The following is a 25,929-nucleotide window of genomic DNA, read 5'->3' as shown; positions in this document are numbered from 1 at the left end:
CATTTCTCACACTAGCATCACTACTGCCTCCTGTCAGACAATTTAGAAAAGGAAATGATTGCTTAGACATCTCTCACAGAAATAAGCAGATTGCTACACTGCCCTTATCAACCTCACTATTGTGTCTCCTACTTTAATTGTATAGAACCACTACCTGTGCCTCTGTGTAAAGCAATAGCCAATGATATTCATGGTGTGTGATCTTATATTTAAAAGAATATGTCTGTGTTGAATAAGCCTTTAACCGAATCAATATGACATGTTTTTATTGTCATTTTATTGTGATGTATGTCATGAAAAAAGATCTTTTTAAGTCCATTTCTTCTAAGTGCCTAGCAGTTGTGTTCATTGGTTGAACTGTTTGAGTGGGATGCCATTATTTAACAACCTTTGAGTGATTGTGTAGATTTTTCCTCCTTTTCTTTGATTGAAGGAAAATTGTTTTTTTTTTTATCTTTCCATTTTAGATGTTGAGTTATTATTTTTACCGAAAATCATTTCTACCCACAGATCTTGCCTCTAAACTGTAAATAGTGTGAATATGGCTTTTCTAGCTCCTAGAGCAATGTAAAGCAAGTTTCTATCTTTTTACCTATTGGTTAAAAGTATTTGCACAATTGCAAGTTATGGGTTACTTGTGCTCAAATGTTGTCAGATGAATGGATGTGCAATGTTTAAATAAATATGTTTGGGATTCTGTCATCACACTGATACATAAGACAAAGTGGAATCAAGGCCACATGCATTTACTTTCATGAAAATTTTTTGTGGAATTATTCAGGTTGAGAAACTTTTTGTTTCTGTTTCAGGGAGTTTAGTTCAAATTTTGTTTTCATCTTCACAATTGTTAGTACAGCTGTATTCAGTTTCAAGTTGGTGTTATTCTCTTAGGAGTTTTGTGAATGATTTGGTGCACACTCTTGTATTCATAATAATTATGTTGAAGTGTTTTACACTTATCTGCCCCCGTCGGACCACAGTAGCTTTGAAAAAGTTATTTAACATGATGACTGGACGGCATGGAATATGTACATAATATTTCACCATAAAGCTATAAGTGGTGCTTATTTTTTGTATAGACCAGAGATTGTACAAATTGTACTATTTTGTAATAAAGATTTTGTGTGAAAAGAAAGAATGATTCTGTGATTGACTTTTGAAGCCTTCCATCAATGAAATTTGTATGGGTACTAATGCATGTCTGCGTGTTGAATGCATGATACATTTGTGTGTATTTGTGACTTTATTTTAATGATTTTCATAATATTAAGTCAAATCTTAAAGAATACAGAAAAATGTTGTGTGCTTAAAGATTAATGTTGCCAATAGTGGTTCGTATCAATATTTGTGAAGAAACAGAAAGTTATATCAATATTTGCAACAGCCACATATTCACAAAAATTCCAACATACTTGGGGTCCTGTGATAAGCAAAGGAAAATTACCAAATACTACATATATTAATGGATTAATTATGATGGCATGTTAAACTGTGAAGGAAAAGACTCCAGACTTCTAAAGTACAATGTATATTCTCCCGCCTTTGCCTTGGGCATGACTTCATTATTGCAAAACGAGACACACATTACATGCAGCTAATAACTGGTCATGATCACATCCGTAACAAAATGCCAGTACGCCAAATTACACTTAAGTGTGGCAAATCGGTAAGGCAACATGTTTTGGGAAGCAATGCAACTACAATCTCTCATGTAAGCTTTACATTCGGCCATTCTTCTTGTATCATCACCTCTTGTACCCCTCTACCTCATCATAACTTGCCAAGCTCTTGCCTTTTTTCCCTACAGAAACGAGAGGCACTGTAACAAACTCACATAGGTGTCGGAATGTGACGATCCTTCTCATTTGGATACAGCTGGGATTAACACAACTTCATCACTTAAATTACATGATTTCTATTGTTTTGACATTTAATGCCCATACATTCACCACAATCCACCTGGGAGAGTTTAGGGTAAATCACCTGACTATATTTCAAATTTCTCAAACGCCACCTTGAATAGGACAAATAAACTTCGATCATACCTTGTGGTTTGACCTTACTGACCTTACCAAACAGTCAGGCCATACCAGGGTATTTACATCTTCGACTACACACAGTATACTACCGTCCTGCCTTCCCACTTACAAATGATTGCGATTACCTACCCAGAAAAAAATAAAACAAAACAAAACAAAACAGAACACTAAAAAGATCAGGGTCTGAAGTGAGACTACCAATATGCAGACAAAATCTGTCACATGTAGGTTTCATGATTATGTACACTTTATTTGTAGTTTACAATTGAATTGCCTGCTGCATAGACACTTAGCCCATCCCCCAAAACAACCATGTCCCCAAATAAGTAACCCCAAATACTGTATACACCATATATTTAGCGAGTCTACATTTTTGCGAATCTGGACTTCCCGATCCCAACAATTTGGCGCGTGGTTAAATTCGCGATTGTGGAGTACAGTACTGATCACAGAAATGTGTGCATGCACATTACATTTATGCTGGGATGAGAGCTAATATTTTCAAGATTTTTCATATTGAAGGATAGCACCAGACTGGCTAAATTTGCGAAAATAAAAACATAGCGAAATATTTGGCGTGTACAGTACCGGTACATGCAATGCAATCTCTATAAACCGCCATTATTCTACCCTGATCACAGATTTGCAAATTTGTAGAGGTTTGCATGTTGGCCACAGAATTTGATGATGCTGGTATCTAAAACATATATAAAGCAAATAAAGAGCCTTTCCGTCCAGTACAGGACCCCATGGTCGCGAATTTAACCACTCGCAAAATTGTCAGGAATTCCCAAATCGCGAAAATTTAGACTTGCGAAATATATGGCGTATACAGTATTTGCTGCTTTTGTTTCACAGCCGTCACGCAAAATAACTTTGCTCTCTTGAGTTTCTACTCTAAAAGAATAATAAAAATGATAATAATAAATGATCATTTACTTTGCAATATCTTTTTCTCAACAGATATCCTTTATAAAAATTATTCACAGGTAAAAAGATAACACTATTCTTAACCTAGTGATACCTACAAGGCAAAAAAAAAAAGAAGCAATTTTTATTTTCCTCATGATGGATATAGAGACCTGAGAAAAGGTCATTAAAGCTCTAAAAATATTAAGTCATGATGTAACTATACACTGTACCATAATCTGCTTTTCAAAGCCCGAGTGTGACAATAAACTCCTGAATAACACCCGAAGGTCCTTATAACACTAAAACAATGCCTTGAAAAAAGCTCAAACAGAGATAAAAGGAAAGCAAGCAAATACTTTCTGCAGCTTTGCTCATAGATACACACAGTAGTTTCAGCTGCATTTCGGCATGTCATTTAACACGACAATCATCTGCAAACACAATCTGGTGAATTCAAAGGGAAGAGAAGTGGGCTCTGATACAACTGCACTACATGTACCTGTACATGTAATGCAGTACCAGGGCTCCATTTAACCCGTTGAAGACGAGTCCAAAGTATACTCGGGCAGGTGTCTATAGAAAATGTGACTGTGTTATAGCAAAATCAGCCCATCCTCGACAAGTTCATAAAGAATTTGCTCCATTTCATAAGAGTGTCATGACAATAACAAGAATACTGCTTCCTGACTGGCTGTGTCTACAAAAGAAAATGCCTTTCTAGCAAGAATTGCCATCATAATGCCTTTCAAAAAATGAGACCAAGGAATAAAGACTAATGCTTTCTTTCCCTCAAAAGCAGTTGTCTGTCCAATAATCGGACAGCATACACATGATTTCTCTAATATTGAGAATGCCCACAAGCCATTTGGTTTCCCAGACTTCCAATTTTAAAACTTGAATCTTTCCATCGGCTTCTTGATGAATTTATGTTCCTACAAGTACTACTCTCTTGGGAGGAGAGTTTGGGTACAGTCCAATCACAGTTTTGGTTGGGGGAAAAAACAAAAAATCTTGAAGAGAAAAGACTCACAGTCTAGCACACTTGCTGCATGATATTGCATGAAAGATAATTACCCAAATTTGGCCCAACTGGCACAATATACAGACCATGGATGTGGTTTATAAGCAACAGGCCAAGCCTGTAATCAAATTCACTGATATTTCTTTTCTTGAAGACTATATGAAAATCTGATAGAACAGTTGTGTGAGGTTTATCAACAACCATATACAAATACATGTGCTGCCTCCCACATTCATGGATGCACCTAGTAAGATTACGTAACAGATCTATGTAATGGGTACATACACGTATCTAGCTATTGCAGATTGCTACGACACGATGCACAGTGAAGTGAATCTGGTAAGAACGCAATGATGTATTCAAACACAGGAAAGACTGCCCACACTTTGGCGTGGATGTATTTCTGCATGCTGTTGAGTTTGTGAATGAGAAGTTACTTGATAACTTTGTACAAAACAAACAAAAAAAAAAAACCCCTCATGAAAAGGACAGCTTATTCAACAGCTGTTGCTATGTCGCATCAGTTTTGAGGTAAGCTCTCTGGTCGTCAAGAATGAGCTTTGTTACAATTACATTCATAAAATGTCAATATGATATCAAAGTGGTCAACAACAATCCAATACGACCCATCACATTTAATACCCCAAAACTGTAGTGTGATACGGGCCTGTGGGGGCACAACTTTACATGCAGTCAAAATAACAAGGGCAAATTGAAATAATACGAAGGAATCATTCACCGATATTTCTCTTATCCGCAATTGCACATCTGAAGTAAAGGGAAATTGGAGAACTATCCAGTCTGAAAGAAGTCATGAAGTCTCAGAAAAAAAGAGCATGATTTAGCAAATGGGTTTACCTACAGATTTCAACATAATGCAGTGATCACATATTGTCAAAGGTACAAAACCATGCATTTCTTGTGTACAGTCCCATGCATAGTATGTGGCGTATGTTTTCCACTTTGTGAAGGACAGAGAGACACACAGGTTCCCTGCAGACAGTCCCATGCATTTCATATGGCGTATGCATCAAACATCCGCTGAACAGAACTGGCCGCGATAGGGATTGCTCAGCAAGGGCAGTGTATTAGACAGTTTCGTAACTGGCACCAGACCAATTCAAAATCCAGCCACTTTAAAATAGAGTCAGTCAACATTCAATCTAGAAGCTGAATGGTGTTGAGTGCATCTTCCTCGTGTATTTCCATTGTTGCTATGGCGCCGTCGTTGAAGACGAAGGAGGAGCCCGCATCGATCACGAGCGAGGCATCCCAGCATCGGGATCTGATTACAATTCTGGAATATAAAGAAAATGATGAGTTGGAGCTAGAAACAAAGCACTTTGCTTCGCACATGGAGCAAATGCAGAAGAAAGACCTAGACAAGTGTTGATAGCAACTATCTCCAATTACCAGTAAAGTGCTTTAAGGCATAAATCAATTCTTTACTGGATACGTAACTCAAATTTAATATATTCATATTGGATTACAAAGAAAATTTGCTGCTCTTTAAGCTACTAACCTCCTCATATTCAACATTTCACTGAAAAAAAAAAATTAAACAGAACAGAACGTTTCCATTTCATTGAACGGATCAACGTCCAGGGTAATTAAAAGTTGGTATGCTGTTTTCCTTGAAAAAATTCCTTTCCTTTAAAAAATAAAAAATAAATCAAAGATGGTATTTGGCTGCTACTACCATAACTTAAATTGCAGTTCTTTCTGAATATATTTCCACGAGGACCACCTTGTCTTATTCTTTTTCATGCCTTGAACAACTTTCCATCAAGTCTATTAAAACATATACTGCAAAACATGATATTTTTGCGGCATGAAATTTTTGCAAATTGGAGCCAACACCCTTTTTCGCAGCATGAAATTTTTGCGAGTCGCCTGTAACAATAAATGCATATAGTGTAGACAAGAACTTTCACGTGCACTTTAATTTCGCGAATCTTGGCTCTTGCGAAATTCATGAAATTAAAATGCACGCAAACATTCCTCGTTTTAGTAACTAAATGTACTGACAACAAGCCTCCTCCATATGGCATCTGTTCATACTTGAGATAAAATTCCACCTGAGATCCTACAAAGCTTTGCACACGAGTGCTATCATCTTTCATCAATGACTCATGGCCATTGACTGGATTCAGATTCAGATTTTAGTAGAGAGATGTCAGTCCCTCCCCATACTCACTTCCTGGCAAAGCCCCTCGGCATTTCAGAGTGGAAGACACTGTTGGTCACGGGGTCCCGTACTGTGTACGCCATGCGAGGATCGCCGGGGTCAAAGAGAAGGGAGGTGTTGAAGCGGTCCGCTATCGTCTCAACCGTAGACTCCTCCATCGCTATTTTGGTCCCTGTTTCTTCATTCACTGGAATATTCATAATACAGAGAAAAAAAAAACAACTTTGCAGTTTAGAGCAAATATTTACTTATACTCTGGACTGTCTGTTCTTGCAAGGATATTTCTGCCACTATCTGGATATCTATTTCTGTGGTTAACAAAGAAATCTTCAGGTAAAATGAAATTGTAAATGTGCAGGCTAGACAGGTTTAGAAATTATTGAATTGTCATCAAGAAAAATCCTCCATGAACATAACATAACAGAAAAAAAAAGAATCTCTCTTGAGACATCATACATTTATGTTGCATTCATGCAAGCATGATTTATCAGCCATGACTCGAAATTCATTTCCATTTCATGACAATGTGAAAAACTCTAGTCTTATTTTATGGATAACAGCTTGGCAGTTGCAAAGAGCACAACCAGAAGCAAAGAGAAATTTGTCATACATTATACCATGTTTCAACCTTTTGCTTCTCACATACAATGTATATATACACGTGTGAAGGTGTAGCACTGAATCATTTAACTCTTAACGTGCCATGGTCGCCGAACGGCGACCTTAGTCCTGACTTGCCATGGTCGCTGATCGGCGACAAAGAAGAGCACGAAAAACATTGGTCATTTAAGTTCTTATGGTACCATAATGTGTTACACCAAGAAACTGACAATGATATGTACTGGCAGCTGACTAGCATAGCCATCGTTTCCACTAGAAATATGAGTATGCTTACATTGGAAAATTTCGAGTAAATACGTGATTCTTCGGCTAGACGTATTTTTTTCGCGTCGGGAAAATCCGCAGCGAGCGCACCCTCTGCGTGATGTGTATAGATCAAAAGACTCATTGGTAAACCACGCGTGTGTATGCTATTGAATCTGCGTGTATTGTCTATGCGGTTCCACTTGTATTGTTCCGCTTGGATGCTGTCCGGCGGGAAGCTGCTTTGATTTTGTCCCTCAGATACGGTAAGCTTTCGTTCGTCGGTCAAGTCTTTCATCCTTTTGTTTTGTTGAACTTCACTAATCGTCCCCACGCTGGCATACAAAAGAAGAAAACGCTTTTGTTCTTGTCTATGCACGTGTACAGTGAAAGGAAAGTAGACCTGTAAACTATGCCGCTTGGTACCACACGTAGTTCCTAGTTTGTTTTGGCGTGATCGTCGTCTCCTATAGTTCGAAGCGAAATGAAAATCAAAGTAGAAATCTAGTGTTTCGGCATTTCAGACAAAATATAGAGCATTGAAGATGAACATTATTTTGCTCAGTTCAGTTTCAAAATTTATTGTAGGCAGCGTTCTCAAAGCGCGAAGAGAGCTGTTGTTTTGAGCGACGACATGCGAATAGTACCAATACTAATCAACTTACAAAAGTAAATAGAAATAAACCTATCTAGTATTCTCTGTGATTTTGGGGCAAACTGGCTGTATTGGTTCAACTCCACGGATATGAAAGAACATTATAGCGCCTGATTCTCTGTATGTGACGATGTGCACGTGAAAAGCGGCCAAACTATGATGTTTTCCATGTACACTGTACTAGCATTTGTTTTTGTGCTAGCGTTCACTGTTGCATTTTTTCTTTTCTTTTAGAGTTTCTCTTCAGTTGGTCTTCATATACTGTAGGGTACCTACCTCTTTCGCCGTGCCTTCTCTCTTATTATGTCGCTTCTTCTTTTCCCTATACATTTTGAAGAAAATTAGTTTTCACGCATTGTGCATGTCTCCTTCTCCGCATGATTTGTCATTTTGCTGCCGTATTTTGAAGGATGTTTTAGTTCTTGTAGCTTTCCGGCTATAAATGGCGTGTAAACAACTTTGGCTGTATGGGAACAGCAAATGTCTCTAACTACGTACTCTCGAATTAGCGACCGGAATCGTTGCGAACGTCAAGAATATATATTTTATTTCTTTTGGCCAAAAAACAAAAACAGACAAAAACAAAAAAGAAAACAAACAAAAAAGAACCATCGACAGCCGATTGGTGTATCATAGTAATTGTTTATTCAACCACGCAAAATGATCGATTTATTATTTCATGATGACAAAAATCAAAGCAGTATCGTTTATCGCCAAGCGATGATGCAGACAAAATGTTGGAGAGAGTAGCGTGCCTACAGCACAGACTCGATAAAGTAGAACAGAATTCGATAATTCGTAGACAGCCGATATCAAATTCGCAAACGGGTTTTCTTGTTTGATTTTGATTGCAACTGTTTAGGAAGCTCGAAACCTAAAATCCGATAGGTTTCCAAACATTCATCGCTGAGTGAGACACAGAATTAAAGTATATTCACGTATTTATATTATTTGTTGAGCTGTGCTTATCGTTTTATTCCTACTTCTTATGGAAACATGCTATTTTCCCCGAGTCGCAGGTGAAGAGGAAAATGTTCAAACTCAAGCAAATCCCTCAAGATTATTATTACATAGAACTTTAGATGACAGATAGAGAGAGCATGACCAATGCAAAGTAACGTCAAACTATTTGTTAGCATACAGATCTTGAAAACTTCAAACTCTAATCCCGCTGTTCAGTCCTTGGAGTAAATCAGTGTTGGAGATCACACAAAAAAGGAAAGAAATGTCGGATGATGCTGCTTCGTGAAAACTGTGTCACAGCGCAATGAAGGTAAATGATAGGTTTGAATTCAAGTACGGAACTAACATCCATCGGCTATTATAAACCAATGAAGGAACTTCAGTAATAGAGTGATGTTATAATTTCCATGAAAGATCAAAATGATTCTGATGGTTACAAATCGCTCGGTGAAACCAATATTGACAGGCGCTATAGAGATTTCCTACGCCATGCGAAAGTAAGGAATGTGCCGCTGAATAATGTCATATTCAGATAATCAAATGTGATTAGCGAATGAGACTAAAGACAATCAAAGACAGCAAACATCGAAAAAGCATACCAGCAATGTAAAACTTGATTTCATATTTGTCGTTTACACAAGTGTAGACTCCATATATCACCACCTTCAGTTTTGTCTTCTTGTTACCAATTTTGCTATACAAATCAGGCCTGCTCGGGGGGCTTTTGATTATTCTTTACCGTAATAATTTCGTTGAATGTAATTGCATTGTTTGCCCCTTCATCATGATATGCGCAAGCTGCCTTTCCTTTCACTGTTTATCTGTGTCATGTTTCAGTGTCTTGTCACAATGCGTTTTTATTTTCGCTGTTCTGTTCTGATTTGACTTTTGAAAATTTCAAATCCGACAGAATTTATTTGTTTGCAAGATTAGTTACTTCACAACTATAGCCGAATAGTTCACAAGTACAGCGTTATTGAAATTTACTATTTCTAAGTGAGGTGATCGTTTCGAGAATGAGAGGGCTCAGCCCTACGTAGTGCTATTTTACCCAATCATGAAATGAATGGTGAGCTTTTTCAGTTGCACGCTCGTGGCTTCAAACACCAGCGCTGGGCTTGCAAGAACGTGGTTTGTTACTCCGAACGACTGACCTCGTGGTGGTGAGATTGAACTGGTTTTCTAGCCAAAACCCACTTCACTTTGATTTTCCTGGATTTGCAATAAATATGTAAGTGGTATACTATCGTGAATTAATTTTGTTAAAATATTTTAGTAATGTTGTGATCGGAATGACAGCGGCTGGCGATAGGTTGATCGGATTCTTGATTGGATACGGCGTTAGAAAAAAAAAAATCCGGAAGGCGTGTACACTTTTATCAGTCAGATCATGGCAGCATCTTCGATTTCAGGAGTTATGTTCATCCTTCAAACTGCCCCTAGCAACCACTAGTGTGTATTGTACTCAATCAGTACTCGGATTATCTCCGCCGTTACCAAGGAATTGCGCGCGCACAAATCCCTCGCTGATAAAGGCCTGCCGATTTCAATAGAGTACGCCCGCCCGCAGTCCGCATAGACAAAAGCAGGATTAGTAGGTGCTTCCTTCTCAAGTGGACAAAAGACACTCTTCCAGGGCCCGGGACAATTACTTTAGTTTCAAATACAGGATCTGGGACTAAAGGACTCAGATTTGGGAATGAATTATTGAGGCAGAAAAAGAAATTGCTAAGACAAAATAAACTGCTTGTATCTTTGGAATCATACAATTCTAGAAGACAATTTTGTTATCATTTGAAAGGGGAGATGTAGCTCTAAAACTTTCTCACAGAGTCAAGGGAGCGTTCTATTGAAGAAAAACCACGACTGACTGTTTCTTTTCATACTACACAAAATATTCTAATAATTTTTTGATGATATTAATTGTTTCTGCAATATTTTAGGTTCAGATAGATATTACGGCAAACTGACTACATGACACGAAAGAACAATCATTTCTCGATATTTGTTGTGTAGAACTCAATTCAAAACAATCGATAGTTTCAAAGATATGGTAGTTTTAAATTACATTGTCAGTCCAGTTTCGAAACATTCTGGCGTTAAGTAAAAACCTCTGGCACGTTAGGGGTTTTGGGCATGGCACATTAAGAGTTAACAACTGCAGTGTAGTATACTTGACGTTTCACAAATATGAACGCAAACTTATCCTCATGTTATTCTCGCCACCAGGTAAACCTTAAATTGATGGATGGATGGATGAATGGACTGACTGACTCACTGACTGACTGACTGACTGACTGACTGACTGACTGACTGACAGACAGACTGACTGACTGACTGACTGACAGACAGACTGAATGAATGACTAACTGACTGACTGACTGACTGACAGACTGACTGACTGACTGACTGACTGATTGACTGACTGACTGACTGACTGACTGATGGACTGCCTGACTGACTGACGGACGGACTGACTGACTGACTGACTGATTGACTGACTGACTGACTCTGACTGACTGACTGACTGACTGATTGATTGATTGATTGATTGATTGATTGATTGATTGATTGATTGATTGATTTGATTTGACTTTTTTAGAGAGGGAGAGAGAAAGAAAGAGAGGAGGGGAAGAGGTGGTTGATTGAGTCAAGGTGGTATGACTTGTCTACGGGTTATGCATAAATTCATCAGATGCTTGCAGCACTGCAAATTAGATTTCATTTTCATCAGTTTGATTCTTGGAATTACCCGAAGATTCCAGCAGTACTCACCTATTCTTAAAATGTCCCGAACGCTCTGTGTTGAGAGCTTGTTAATGTTGAAAGACCTGGTGAATGCAAGAAAAATTAGACTCCGCTGAAATTGATAACTGAATAAAGAGCTCACATACACAGTGAACATGAATAGACAGACATGTGCATACACGAAAAAAAACATACACGAAAAAAACATAACAAACATGCAAACAGCAATATTTACATGTAAACATACACATGCATTATGTCATCACTGACATAGATATTACCAATGAGACAGTTATCATGGATATATCGTCATGTACCCAGAAGAAGAACAGTATTTCAATGAATATAAAAATTAATTTTTTCAGAATAATCAGTGGAAATGATTTCAATAATTTCATAGTTGATGGGAGAGCAATTAGATTGCTAAAAGAGGAGTTTGATTAAACTCAACTGGCAAAAAAAAACTTGTCAATATATCACACTCAATTATCAGACCCATACAGATCTGAAATGTGACACTCATTCAACTAAACAGGGTCCCATTTCATAAAACTTGTTATCAGTAACAACTACCACATTTCTATGACAAATTTGCCCTCAGTCAACCAGATGCAAGGATTTCAGTGGCTTAAAACAATCATCATAACTTGTTATTGATGACAAGTTTTATGAAATGGGACCAAGGATTATTACATAATTATGATAGCATACCTAACATTTTGGTTTTAAAAAAAAAATGATTTTTAGAATCACTTACAAACAGTTCTGCTACAAATTGACCCGTTGAGGATGGACTGATTTTGCTACAACACGCATTTCCAATAGACACCTGCCCAAGTATACTCGGGACTCGTCTTCAACGGGTTAAAACTGTCCAGATGCAGTTTGAAGTGGTGCCTTATCACCATATCTTGTCAAGTAATTCAAATCATGACGTGTCCCAAAGGTCTCTTTTAAACATGTCTCTAGATTCCTTTTATTTCATTTCTTCTTCGACTAACATATTGACACAACACTTCACTACTATTAATCTCACGGATGATAAGTGATATCATAAAGAGGTTATAATTACACTCCTGATGCTATTTTTGAATCTGGGCAAAGGAAAATTGGCTAAAAATATATTCATACACTGCATTGTCTTGCAGTGACGTAAATAGATTTCTATTTCTGTGTCATGAAAGACAGATGCTAAAAAGTAATATATCAATACCAGAGAATCTGGTATTGATGTGTCTGCAACAACATTGGTATGTTGTTCTATTTGTTTTTGCCTGTTTGCTGTGCAGGCATGATAGAGTGTATGTGTGCATCGCATTGCCAACATCAAATACAAAGTGACACACTTAAAAAGCATATATCATCAACGGACTTGGAGTAAAAAGAAACAAAACAAAACAAAACAAAACACAATACAGCTCTGTAGGTACTTCGAGACAGGATTAACTGTACAAACACGATATGTTCATGGCATGAATATTTTTGCGAACTGGAGCCGACAGCCTTTTTTGCAGCATGCAATTTTTTGCAAATTGCCACTGGCATTCAATGCATATATTGTGGGCAAGAACATTTGCGTGCAATTTCATTTTGTGAATCTTGGCTTTTGCGAAATCAAAATGCACATGAAAATTCTTTGTTTTACAGTAGAACAGTAGCTGGGTTTCTTTGACTCTTGATTTTTCAGGTAAAGCGTAGAAATTGTTGTGTACAGCCTATATACTGTCTGGGCACATCATGTCAAGAATATTACTGTTTTGTTATCATTTCATTGATCATTTCAACAATTTCATTGAAATTGATATCATCTGACAGACAAGCAAAAATAAGATAAGACAAATGATCTGTTGGACCACAATTTTCATACCCAAATACTTCAAATCCTATTCATTTGATGAATATACATGTAGTCTAGAACAGCCAGATCTGTGCAAGTAGCATTTAGGGTACATGGCATTCGATAATTTTGAGTGATTTTGTTCATCTCCACTTGCTCAACCTGCAATATCCCAGAACATGTTCATACCTACTGCACATCAGAAGAGATTCATGAGAATGAATACAAAACATTATAAAACTATGAGTTTCCTGAAAGCATATTAAAGTTTGCTGAAACATTGAACTTCTCTTCCACTCACCATGAGGATGAGCCTGTTCCCGTGGAAACCGTGACCCCTGAACTCTTCTGCTTCTCCGGAGGACCGTCGTCCACGGACATTTCGTAGTATGACATTCTACGGAACGGCAGTAGAAGAGCAAAAGAGTTTGAGAAAAAGAGAGATGTACATAAAAAGACTGACGGAAAAAAAAAGGAGGGGAAGGGCTGTCAAAGAATTTGAGCAAAATAATTCACATCACACAGCCAGTGAACATTTAACGTTGTCATCAGTACCCGGGAATCTGCTCCATGCACAATTTCAGTGGCATGCACAGATGGTGTTACTTAGAGATTTAATCAATGACAATGAATCAGCACAGAAACAACAGTAAGACCAATGACATTCAAAACATGAAAAATGCTCATTTGTAAATTAAATCTGACAGCCCAAAATAGTGATGCTTGCATCAAACAACATTGGAAAGGCTTGTGCATAACCTTCAGGTGCCAAGCTACTTAAATAGCTTGACTGGCCAAGACTTTTTTGTGAGCACTCAGTAATCTATCCAAACTTGAACTACCCAGAGTAGTTGTAGGTTAGAAAGCCCACTTAAATATTCAGTACAAATGTGCATAAGTTGTCCAACATGAAGACCTTGGTGACACGACAGGAATCGGGGTGGGGGGATTAGGCAATCTCAATTCACTAAAAATGAGTTTCTAGACATGTGTGCCTATCACCAAAGAATGCACTCAAGCCAGCGTGCTGATCAACGAACAAAGCACAGGAAGGATTAAGCACTTCTTACGGCTATAATCTGTATCTTTAAGATAATACCTCACATGACCGGTAGCCCAGGACTGTGGCATACTGAAATCACGGTATGCTAAACCGAAACTCTGTCACTCAATGCATCATATGACACTGTCCTCAACAAAAATGGAAAAAAAAATTAACCAAGGTATTGTAGTGGTTTTATATTTTGCGAATATTACAGGTTGGCTGATAAGAGCTAAATTTACAACATGCCAAAATTTGTCTCTTTCAACTTATTTTCAAAGAATATCATGTCCATGTGAGTGAACTGTTGACACTACTTCTTGAAAGGAGGTAAAAACTGAGATGGAACTGCATTTATCCCAAGGTTCCTAGCAATGGGGACCTGCCGGAAACCTACAACCCTGTAAATGTCGTAATGGACGACTAGTGTTTGTGAGATAAAGTGTGCTATGATATTTCTGACTGCATTGTTCACATGTTCGCACAACGTTTGAGATTCTGTTGTTCTTTTTTTTTTTTTTCATTTCAAAACTCCATGATTTTCTAAATTTAGATAAAAATATCACATATTATAACATAAACTAGTTGGCAACTCTTCGGTACCTGGATGACAATGACTCTCCGATGAAAATTTCGTTCAGGGCCAGGACAGGTAGGACACGGGGCCCGGGGGCCAGCCGGTCCAGGCCCTGCAGCATCCGCCTCTCCTGGCTGCAGTGCCTCTGATAGTGCTCGGGAAAGCTCAGCTCCAGTTCGTGCAGGTCGATAGGGTCCTTGTTGACCAGGGAGCCGTCCACCGTGATGCGTATCCTCTGGCGCCGTTTCCACCTGTGGGTCGGACAGATGAAAGGAATCAGAACAGAACAGAATCCCAGCAGAGTTACATTGTACATATATTAAAGCGATAGTACCGTTTCAGATGAGATGGGGCTAGAAGTTTCCAACGTTTTTTGATGATTTTTTTTTTTTTTAGATAATGAGAAATTTTTCATGAAATATAAAAGAGCATGTTATTCTAAGAGGAATTCAAAGTTAATTTGATGAAAATTGGGTTTGAAATGGCCGAGATATCCAAAACAAAGCAATGATAACAAAAGGTGGGGCCCACCTGTTATTAGGATCTTCTTTTAATCTTTACGTCACATAATGATCCCTGCCATGAAAGATACCATAAGTCATGCATACTTTTCAACTTGGAGGAAGAATCAAAGGTGGCAACAGGAAATGATTCAAACTATTTGTAAATGTTTCTGCAAGATCTAGCTGTTCAGCTTTCTGCTCCTATAGGCTGTGTTCAAGAGCTCTGATCTGAAGGGAACTGCACCACCCGCACAATACAATGCCAGATTAGAAGCATTGGTCAGCACTCTGTGAAGATAGCATACCTTGCAAGTCATTTCTGAACTCAAGTCAGAGGGGTCACATGTTTTGCAGGCATCGGGTCACTCATGGTGAATGCTATCCATTCATTTATGGTGAATCATACAAGACATAGCGTGATAAGAATCACAAGAGTAATTAATAGATAACATGAGATAAATGGAAAGAAAGAGATAGCAAAGATGACAAAATGTCACTTTATATTCTCACCTGAAATTTCCGGTCAAAACTTGCTTCATCGCATCCTCAAAAAGGGGCGTGTATCTATTGGGGAGACACAGGTGCCCTTCAGACCCCTTTGGGTCTGTGTTGACACCAATGACGGGGGTCTCGTCAAACACCTTGCTGGCTGCTAGAAGGTATGTCCCGTCACCTCCTGTAGCTATGACCAAATCCGCCCATTTCACAGCATCCGAGTTCAGCTGGGAGCGGCGGAGAACTCTAATATCTAGCTGCAACTTTCTGTTCACATTCAGGGGAAAATGACAGAGGGAAATTATGTTGCAATGTAATTTACACTTGCTCTGCACAAGAAATTTTAATGAAATTCTGAAAAGAATTTATTCAAGAAAAAAAAAGTACATAATCCCAGCAATAGCACAATGGTGTTATGCCAGCAAAATTGATGAGAAATCAGACAATATCTATTCAAGAATGGAATATATGAAGAGTTTGTTTGCAAACACCAATAAGTCCATTTTTGAAGATTTTGAAGTACGGTCTCCGTTATAAAGTACAAAATAATACCTTTTAAATGATATATTGGTCACTACATATAAAGGTACATACTTTGTACATTTTTGAAGTTATGGTCAAAAGAAGCAGAAATTTTCTTATTATTCTATCTATTTTTCTGGACCTTTAATCGCAAATATGGACTTATCGGTTTTTGCGAACAAACCCTCCATATGATTAATGGTCTGTAAATAATGAAATGCAGCATCCGTACGTATGCATGCCATCATGTGCTTTGTGTAGTTTTGGACCCATGGTCATGTTACTAGTGCTTTGAATCCATACTATTAGAGCATGACATTCTATATCTAAAATTTCCACATTAAACATGATGATGTTTAATATATTTCACTAACATTTCACAGAATAACACAAAAACTACATCTTACCTAGATACTAGTACAAAAAAGATATATATATTTTCAACACTCAAACAATATCATCAATGGAAATGTGGCGGGAAATTGAACAATCTACTCACTTCAGCACATTGAGAACATGTTCAGCATTCTCTGAGTGAGCTCGGTGCCTTTCCTTGATTGTCTCCCAGTCCGATCCCCTCTCTGCAAGCTAGACAGATAGAGGGAGAATCCTTAAAATAATCCTCCACAGAAACTTGTGAAACAGACTGCTACTAAAAAGACAGCTTGTCGCAACTTATTATTGCACGTAAATGAATACAAAAGACAATACTTCATATAGATCATATACATGTAATTCATATCTTACCCGGTTTGTGTGTACCATGTGTGTGTGTGAGTGTGTGCGTACACACTTTATAATCATTTTACACTTTTTAACAAACAGTCATGCATGTTACAACAATTAGCAGCTGCACTTGGTGGTACAGATGATCCTCTGTTTGACTTTTACTTGCAAAGTTCTCCGGAAGATACTAATAATGCATGATAAGGTTTTTGTTTTCATCTAGTTTCATTAGATGGCCTTTTTACAAGAATTGTAATACTGTAAGTACATACCATCATTTTGAGTTAATATCTAATAGAAGCTAGAAAGCAACCAATTAGCCATGACCTTCAACTTTATTCAACTTGCTACAGTCCCTGTCTAATAGAGTACCAAAGTGTGATATCATAGCCATTAATCACCATGGAAACTGAATCAAATCAACCTCATCGGGCCCAATTATCTACTAAAGGTGCATGGTCCCATAGTCCAGTCAAAATAGGGTTTCACCCACCACTAATTGCAACAGTAGGAATTCCACTGCAGTGCATCTTGTTATGGGCTCCGAAACACCATACTAAAAGTCCCAAGAAATCCAGTGGGGCAAATCGGCTAAATTTGCATAATATGCAAATTAGCTCACATAGTTATAAAGATGCAGTGTTTCCATGAAAACTAGGCTTTTAGGATTCAGATTGGAACACCGAAAGTGTTGAAACCTATGTTTGTAATGTCAGTTAGTGTGATGCAAACATTTCCATGCACATTGTCTGGACCTCATTTGCATAATATGCAAATTAGCTCCCATAACGATAAAAAATACAATGCTTCCATGGAAATTAGGCTTCTAGGTTTCAGATTGGAACACGGAAAGTGTTGAAACCTATGTTAACAATGTCAGTTAGTGCGATGCAAACATTTCTATGTACATAGTCTGGGCTTCATTTGCATAATATGCAAATTAGCTCCCAAAATGATAAAAATACAGTGTTTCCATGAAAACTATGCTTCTAGATTTCAGATTGGAACACCGAAAGTGTTGGAACCTATGTTTACAATGTCAGTTAGTGCGATGCAAACATTTCCATGTACACAATCAGACCCTCATTTGCATAATATGCAAATTAGCTCCCATAACGATTAAAATAGTGTTTCCAAGAAAACTATGCTACTAGGTTTCAGATTGGAACACCAAAAGTGTCGAAACCTCAGTTAGTGCGATGCAAACATTTCCATGTACATAATCTGGACCTCATTTGCATAATATGCAAATTAGCTCCCATAATGATAAAAATACAGTGTTTTCATGAAAACTACGCTTCTAGGTTTCAGATTGGAACACCGAAAGTGTTGAAACCTATGTTTACAATGTCAGTTAGTGCGCTGCAAATATTTCCATGTCCATAATCTGGGCCTCGTTTGCATGATATGGAAAGGGTACCGAGCCAACGGACTATTCAAATGCTTCAAAGCGCCCGATATGAGCATATTAAGAGTGTTCAAATGTGATATTTCAGTTTCTCTTCACCAAAAATAAACTCTACAGCATTAGTAACCTAGCATGAATAATATTACGCAAATTACAATTTTGTCATCAGACAGATAATGATAGCTAATCCATCAATAACGTAGAATCAAAGTACGAAATTAAACAAGTGTCAACATCTATAACTCCAATTTTGTAATGAATGAACTCTATTTGGAGGGTGATTTATTCGAATCTTGATGATTCAGCTCTTGCATCCTTGAGGGTTTTGAGATATTGAAGATGGCCAGTCAACTTTGGGAAACCCTGTGGGTAGTGCCCAAAGTTACCCCTATCGATAATTATCGACACGACCAATTACAGAACATGCATCAACCAACGCGATTTCGGTTGTTCTAAGCGTACATTTTTTTTTAAAGTCGTTCGGCCGTCTAGCAAAGACTCTTTTATTTCCATGAAATAGAATTGGCACTGACAGCGGAGATATTTTTCTACAATGTGTATATCTTTTTGAATAAAAGGTGGTGCACAGTCAAAGCGACTCGCAGGGAGGTACCCAAATTTATCCCTATACCCTCACGGCCCGGTACAAAACATAATCATACGCACGTGAATACAGCTGTTTGAAGCGAAAAAAACTCTATAACGTCCTTTTTGTTTCATTTATCCATTAAAATTCAGTGAAAGTTATAGAAGAATTATTGTTTCACAATATCTATAAGGTAAAAATAGTTCACATACGAGGGCAACCACGTGGAGGGTACCCAAAGTTACCCCTTCCGAAGGCAGTCTAAGACATGCAATGATCATGTACCGACGCAAATACATAATTATGTTCTAAAAGTAAATGCCTTTCAACAGTCCTTCTGGTCCTCTAGCAAAGAAACTTTTATTTAATGAAATTCAATGAGGTTAACAGAAGATATATTGCTCTGCAATTTTGACTTACACTGGCATAGTTAAAGTGGTGATCATTCGAAGGGAGCCTCCTATATGGGAAGTGCCCACATTAATTGCCTCTATACATGACCTTATAACGCAAATACCAACGCAATTACAGTCGTTCAAAAAGTGCATGTCTCAAAAAGTTTTATGACTATCACTTGAGTTTTATGACTATGTATAAATATTTATAAGGTGCTATACAATCATTGTACATTCTTTTCATCCTACATAGTTTTACGCACCTCATTTTCTGTTCCAAAAAAAGTGATGTCTATTGTCGAAAAATGAAATAAAAATTGAATTGAATAATTTATTGTACTGAATTTAATTCCTGCCATATCAAGACACTTTTATTTCTATAAAAATTGCCGGGGTAAAGATAAAATAACAACATTGATCTACAATATCTATACAGTACAAAGGGTTCACTTGCAGAGACCACCTTGTGGGAGGTGCTCAAAGTAACCCCGTGCATCCTAAAGGCAGTGAAAAACGTGGTACAATATTCAACCGCGAAAAATGTTCCATGGGTACATGCCTCTGAAAAGTTCTTCCGCCTGTATAGCACATACGCTTTTATTTTCGTTAAAATGCAATTAAGGTAATAGGGGACGTTGCTGTACAATATCTATTTTGTCAAAAAGGTGGACATTCAAACGCAAGCCCTTGGGAAGTGCCCAGATACTCCTACCCTGACCGTCGTGGTCCCAAAACAGGTTAACAAAACATGCATTATATGCCAAATCAAACTCAGTTGAACATGCATATAGAAAGTCGTTTTGCCGGGTGGTAAATAAGACACTTTACTTTTCATGATTTTTGAATGGTAGAGACACTGCTTTACAATAATCATATAGTCAAAGGGATGCACATTCAAAGGCAACAGAGTGGGATGTGTTAAAGTCATTTAACCCCCAGGGCAATATAGGAAACATGCACTACCACATAGCACGGATATGTTCCTATATTCCATGCCTTCATATAGTCGTTACGGTTGTACAGCAATTGCCCTTTTGTTTTCAAGAAATGCAATTTAATTACAAGAAGAAAAATTGCTCTACATTAACTATTATTGTCAAAAGGGTGAACAATTATCCAAAGCAATCCCTTAAGAAGTGTTCCAACATTGCACCTCCGCTCAAGCCTCGTAATTACAACGCAAGGATACTATGAACGCAAATACTGACGTTCTTTCGTGCATGAAGTAGTTCCGGCAATACTGTTACAGTTACACACTTTTATGTCAGTGACTGTCGTGGAAATGATAGAAAAAGCATTGCTTCACAATATCTATGCAGTGAGAGGATGCACATTAAATGTCAATCCTGTGGGATGTGCCCCAAAGTACACCACCCTCGTGGCAATATAGAAAACATTGAATATCATTAACGCGAATACTATGTGTACCAAACGTACATGTTTTCAAATTTCGATCGCGCCGTACATTAAGGGCACTTTTGTTTTCAAAAATATGTTTTAGTTAATAGAGGAGACATCGCTCTACAATATCCATATTGTTAAAAGGGTGAACATCAAAAGACAATCCCTTGGGAATGGTCCAAAGTTACATCTACGCTCATGCCCCCTTAAGACAAAACACAGATATTAGCAACGCAAACACCATTGTTCTATAAAGCATGTATGGTTTTAAAAGTAGTCCCGGCAATACAGCAAATGCACTTTTTATCAATGAAAATTCATGGAAATGATAGAAGAGGCTTAACTTTACAAGATCCATAGAGAGAAGAGGATGCACATTAGACGACAACCCTGTGGATGTGTCAAATAATATTCCACCATCACGGCAATATAGAAAACTTATTGTCATAACAACGGGAATATATATATGTTCCAAACGTACATGTTTCTAAAATTCCATCGTGCCGTATATCGAAGGCACTTTTGTTTCCAAGAAATGCAACTAATTAATAGAGAAGACATTACTCTACAATAACTTTATTGTCAAGAGGATGAACATTCAAAAGTAATCCATTGGGAAGTGTCCAAATTTACACCTACGCTCACGTCCCCTTAGTGCAAAACACAGATATTAGCAACGCGTATACTGTTGTTCTAGCGTGAATGGTTGTAAAAGAAGTCCCGGCAATACAGCAAATACAATTTTCATCGATGACAAGTAATGGAAATGATAGAAGAGACTTAACTTTACAAGATCTATACAGTGAAGAGGGTGCGCATTAAACGGCAACCCTGTGGGATGTGCCAAAAAACAACCCACCCTCACAGCAATATAGAAAACATATAATATCATAATAATGCGAATAATATGTTCCAAACGTACATGTTTTCGAAATTCGAAATGCCTTATAGCAAAGGCACTTTTGTTTCCAAAAAATGCAACTAATAAATAGAGGAAAAATTGCTCTACAATAACTACATTGTCAAAGAGGTGAACAATCAAAGGTAATCTCTGGGGAGGTGTCTAAATGCACGCCTACGCACACCCCTTTATTACGAAATACAGATATTAGCAACCCAAATACATTTGTTCTAGCGTGAGCGGTTTTAAAAGTAGGTCCGGCAATGCAGAAAATACACTCTTATATAAATGAAAAGTCACGAAAATGATAGAAGAAGATTTGCTTTATAAGATGTACGCAATAAAGAGGGTGCTTATTGAAGGGCAATCCTGTGGCGTGTGCCCCCAAAGTGCCCTTTATTCACTTGGCAATATAGAAAACATATAATATCATATAGCGCAAATATATATGTTCCAAACGTACATGCTATCAAAATTCGATCGTGCCTTATAGCAAGGGTACTTTTGTTTCCAAGAAATGCAATGTAATCAATGCAGGATACATTGCTTTACAATACTTACATAGTAAAAAGGGGTGCACATTAAAAGCGGCCCCTTGTGAGGCGCCCTAAGTTACCCCCTCAACCCCGCGTCCCCATATGCAAAACGCGCGTTATGCCAACGTGAGTACTGTTGTTATGAATGTACTCTTACAGCTACCGCTAATTTGCATTTTATGTAAATTATTTTTGTATGACCAATTCGAAAAGGCATCCATCGTGTTCATTGACCTACAAAATATAAGTTTACACATTTAAATCTTTAAAATTGGATAACGGGAAGCTAAGATCTGTCAATTTTCTCTCATTACAGGTGCTAATTTGCATATTATGCAAATTTTACTATTTTGCCCCACTGGATTTTTTGGGACTTTTAGTATGGTGTTCAGGAGGCCTCAACGACTTTCACTGCAGTGAAATTCCTACTGTTGCAATTAGTGGTGGGTTACCCCCTAAAAAGCGCTAGATTGACTGGACTACCAGTGTTTTAGTCAAATGCGTACGCGGGCGCACGGCGCAAGTTTCCTATAGAGGCCTACGCTATCGACTCCTCTTTAGCGCTTACGCTTTGGCCCACTTCCGCGAGTCTGAAGAAGTCTGATTCACAGTAGTCAGTGGTCGGATCACAGTTCGGCTCATGATTCGGCTGAGGGGGATGACAGCTCTAGCAAACTTCTTTTGTGATGTCATAATAACAAGCACATATATATGCACGCACGCTGGCATTACTACAGACTGCGCGATGCACAGAAAAGACAACGAAGGCAACGTTACCTAGCAACACCTACGCAGTTTACTCTTGATGACAGCTCAATTTCGGTAATCTTCGTATCAATGCTAACGGTGATCGGCAGTATTATCAACAGCGCCCTCTATACTACCGGGACTATGCACCTTTAATATTATTGTTGCTAACCACACTCGCACCTGATTCCACCCCAGGCTATTACAAAAACTGTGATATCATCTCCGGCTCTTTGGCACAATTTACAATTTAGAATCACTGCCAAAGCTACACTAAAAAAATGACACAGAATGTCAAAAATGTTCAAATGTGTGGAACTGACCACACAGCTTACACAAAGACATGTCCTGTCTCCCGTGAGTGTTTCGTATTCATCTACAATGACTTGCCTCTTTGTGCACTCAAGCATGGCACAAGCAAATTAAAGCAGCACAGTGATGATGACTCATGAAGGGGGATGTGTTATTTTGACTTATCAGAGACAGTCAATTACCTGTACTTGAGGACATGCACACAAATGCTTGCAAATATAATATTACCATTCTTGAAACTCTAATTCTGCAGTAGAGGTAACAGTTTGATTAGAATGTGATACCAAGTATGAAGGTATATAATCCAGTCAATACTCTAGCTCCCTGCAGTTCGTACTATTTTCCTATTTTTGTGAGGCCAAATGAAAAAAAAACCCAACACATGTATATATATGCGGTAATAGGCTCTTACAAATGGTAGAAACTACAGATTGTGTAAAGCTGGATTACTGTATTTAAATCTGAACCACAATACGACAGGTAAGAAATGGTACCTAGCATTATCCCTGGTGTTAGGGGAATTCTGCTCGAGATACTGTAAAACACAATATTTTCGCGGCATGAAATTTTCTCGAGTTGCCTCTTAAACATTCAATGCATATAGCGTAGACAAGAACTTTCACATGCATTTTAATTTTGCGAATCTTGGCTCTCGCAAATTCGCGAAATCAAAATGCACACAAACATTCCTCGTTTTACAGTATCATGATCATTAACCCTTTGAGGATGGGCTGATTCTGCTACAACAGGCATTTCTCACAGACACTTGCCAGATAGTCTATACTCTAGACTCGTCTTCAACGGGTCAAATGCACATACACATCTAGGCCTCCAGTCAGTTTATTTCAATATCACAGTAAGTGGGTCAGGGTATGTATTTAAAATGAGGGCAATCAAAGTCAGGAAAAGGATGACATTTTGGTGGGGTTTTTTTCGTTCGGTGCTGCCAGCCAGGTGATATATATATAGCCACATATGATCTCTGCATGGCTGAGCTAACATTACAAGGATTAATAAAATTGCTTCACAGAAATTATAAAGCACTCAAAGGAGCAGTTGTTTGCCAACAAGAGAATCAAAATTTTGAGCGAGTGGGTCTGAATGTGAACAATACTTGCAGTTACAATGTATTTCTGATTCTGAACCATATTCAAGTTACAAAAAAACAAACAAACAAAGATCAGCTAATTTTCTTTGTTGTAAACTTTCATCACAACCAAATTCAAATTTAATAGTTGTATTTGTATAGATCTACTCTACATTTGAATTGATTTGAAAACTCAAGTGGTTTCAATTTGTTATATTTGGTTTGTGGAAATCTAACCTTGCTAACATTACTCGGGGTTCAGCACAGAAAGAAACAACATTATACATTTGTAGAGTACAAGATTAGCTATACAGAAAGCCTCAGCCCTTAATAACAAATAATGAAGATTTAGTAAACTAATTAAGGTCAGTCCTTTTTTACAATGATAAATTGTACATTTAAGAAGTTACCATCTGTTTTAGTTGATCCTCGGTTTTCTCTGTCCCAAATCGCTGCTTTTCAAACATGTATCTCGTCGTTTTTGGAACGACCAAAACTTTGGAGACGTGAAAATTTGCTTCAGATGAGTAAGATTGTCTTCTAGAAAACACACTGCTTCCTGTCCTTAATCTAATGTGTCCTCTTGCGGCGGCAGTTGAAGTTGATAGCAAGCAACTCTGCTGCTGAGCTTGTCCAAGATCGAGAGAGAGCGAAGCCGAGTCGGTCCCGGCGCCTACGTTCAGGCGAGCGAATGGTCCACATAACCGCTCCAACTTCGCTGGCAGTATCTGGCTTCTCAGTCGACACAGTTTCGAAGGAATGTAGCACTTCGAAGAAAAACGTGCCATGATCATTTATCTTTATAAACCTCAGCTCCTAAGAAGTCAAAAACCTCCACGTGCACATTAAAAATGTAGCCGTATCTGAAAGCTAGACGGTGGGACACCAGTCGATTTCGATGCGAGGTCAGGTCATAAAAGATCTAGCTACGGCGCGGCTTCAGTACAGTACATTGATTAGGCTAGCTGCGCCCGCCGCTCCGGGGCTCGAGCTGGAGATTTCGGTCGCGGTGGTGGAGCTTGTCGCCAGCACCGCACCAGGCGCTGTGTACGTGCCGTCTTGTCCGTTAGCTAGTCTGTGGTGCCAGACCTTTCTTGTGAACAAAGGGCTTCTGCAAAGCCCTCCCTCTACGACAGAGTCAGGGAATGAATTCGCAGCACCGTCCGCGTCCGTGCAACAGACAAGTCCTCATAGCGGGATTAAAATCGGTAAATTTGTTACCAAAAAGAAGACAAAAGATAAAAAAGGGAAATTACATTTTAAGATAATGAGCCTCAGAGAGTTTATAGGCATCAATAGGCAATTCGTATTGTTCTCAGACATTTTGAGTTCGCCAATAAGGCTGTAAAATTCTGCCCCTATTCCCATACTGGACGTACCAGCCATACACTTCACAGGATATTTTTTTCCCAGGACACAGGCTAAAGTTAAAAAAAAGAATTATTTTGTGTCTGATTTCATTAC

At 38.2% G+C, this 25,929-nt stretch overlaps 1 protein-coding gene across 1 annotated transcript; it reads right to left on the bottom strand.

Annotated features, from left to right (window-relative positions):
* Positions 1-5,130: 5,130 nt before the first annotated feature.
* On the bottom strand, positions 5,131-25,377 carry LOC139745020 (NAD kinase 2, mitochondrial-like). Its single transcript, XM_071655429.1, has 8 exons — positions 24,876-25,377; positions 16,866-16,954; positions 15,860-16,111; positions 14,873-15,097; positions 13,529-13,624; positions 11,418-11,473; positions 6,170-6,347; positions 5,131-5,269 (listed from the first exon to the last, which is right to left on the bottom strand). Exons 1-8 carry the CDS (start codon positions 25,257-25,259, stop codon positions 5,131-5,133), a joined length of 1,419 nt encoding a protein of 472 aa, XP_071511530.1. The 5' UTR covers positions 25,260-25,377.
* Positions 25,378-25,929: the final 552 nt, after the last annotated feature.

Source organism: Diadema antillarum, unplaced genomic scaffold (assembly GCF_040938485.1).
Source record: "Diadema antillarum isolate AM-2024a unplaced genomic scaffold, OU_Dant_1.0 seq00001229_RagTag, whole genome shotgun sequence".
Lineage (NCBI taxonomy): Eukaryota > Metazoa > Echinodermata > Echinoidea > Diadematoida > Diadematidae > Diadema > Diadema antillarum.
This window is presented reverse-complemented; position numbering and strand designations above follow the sequence as displayed.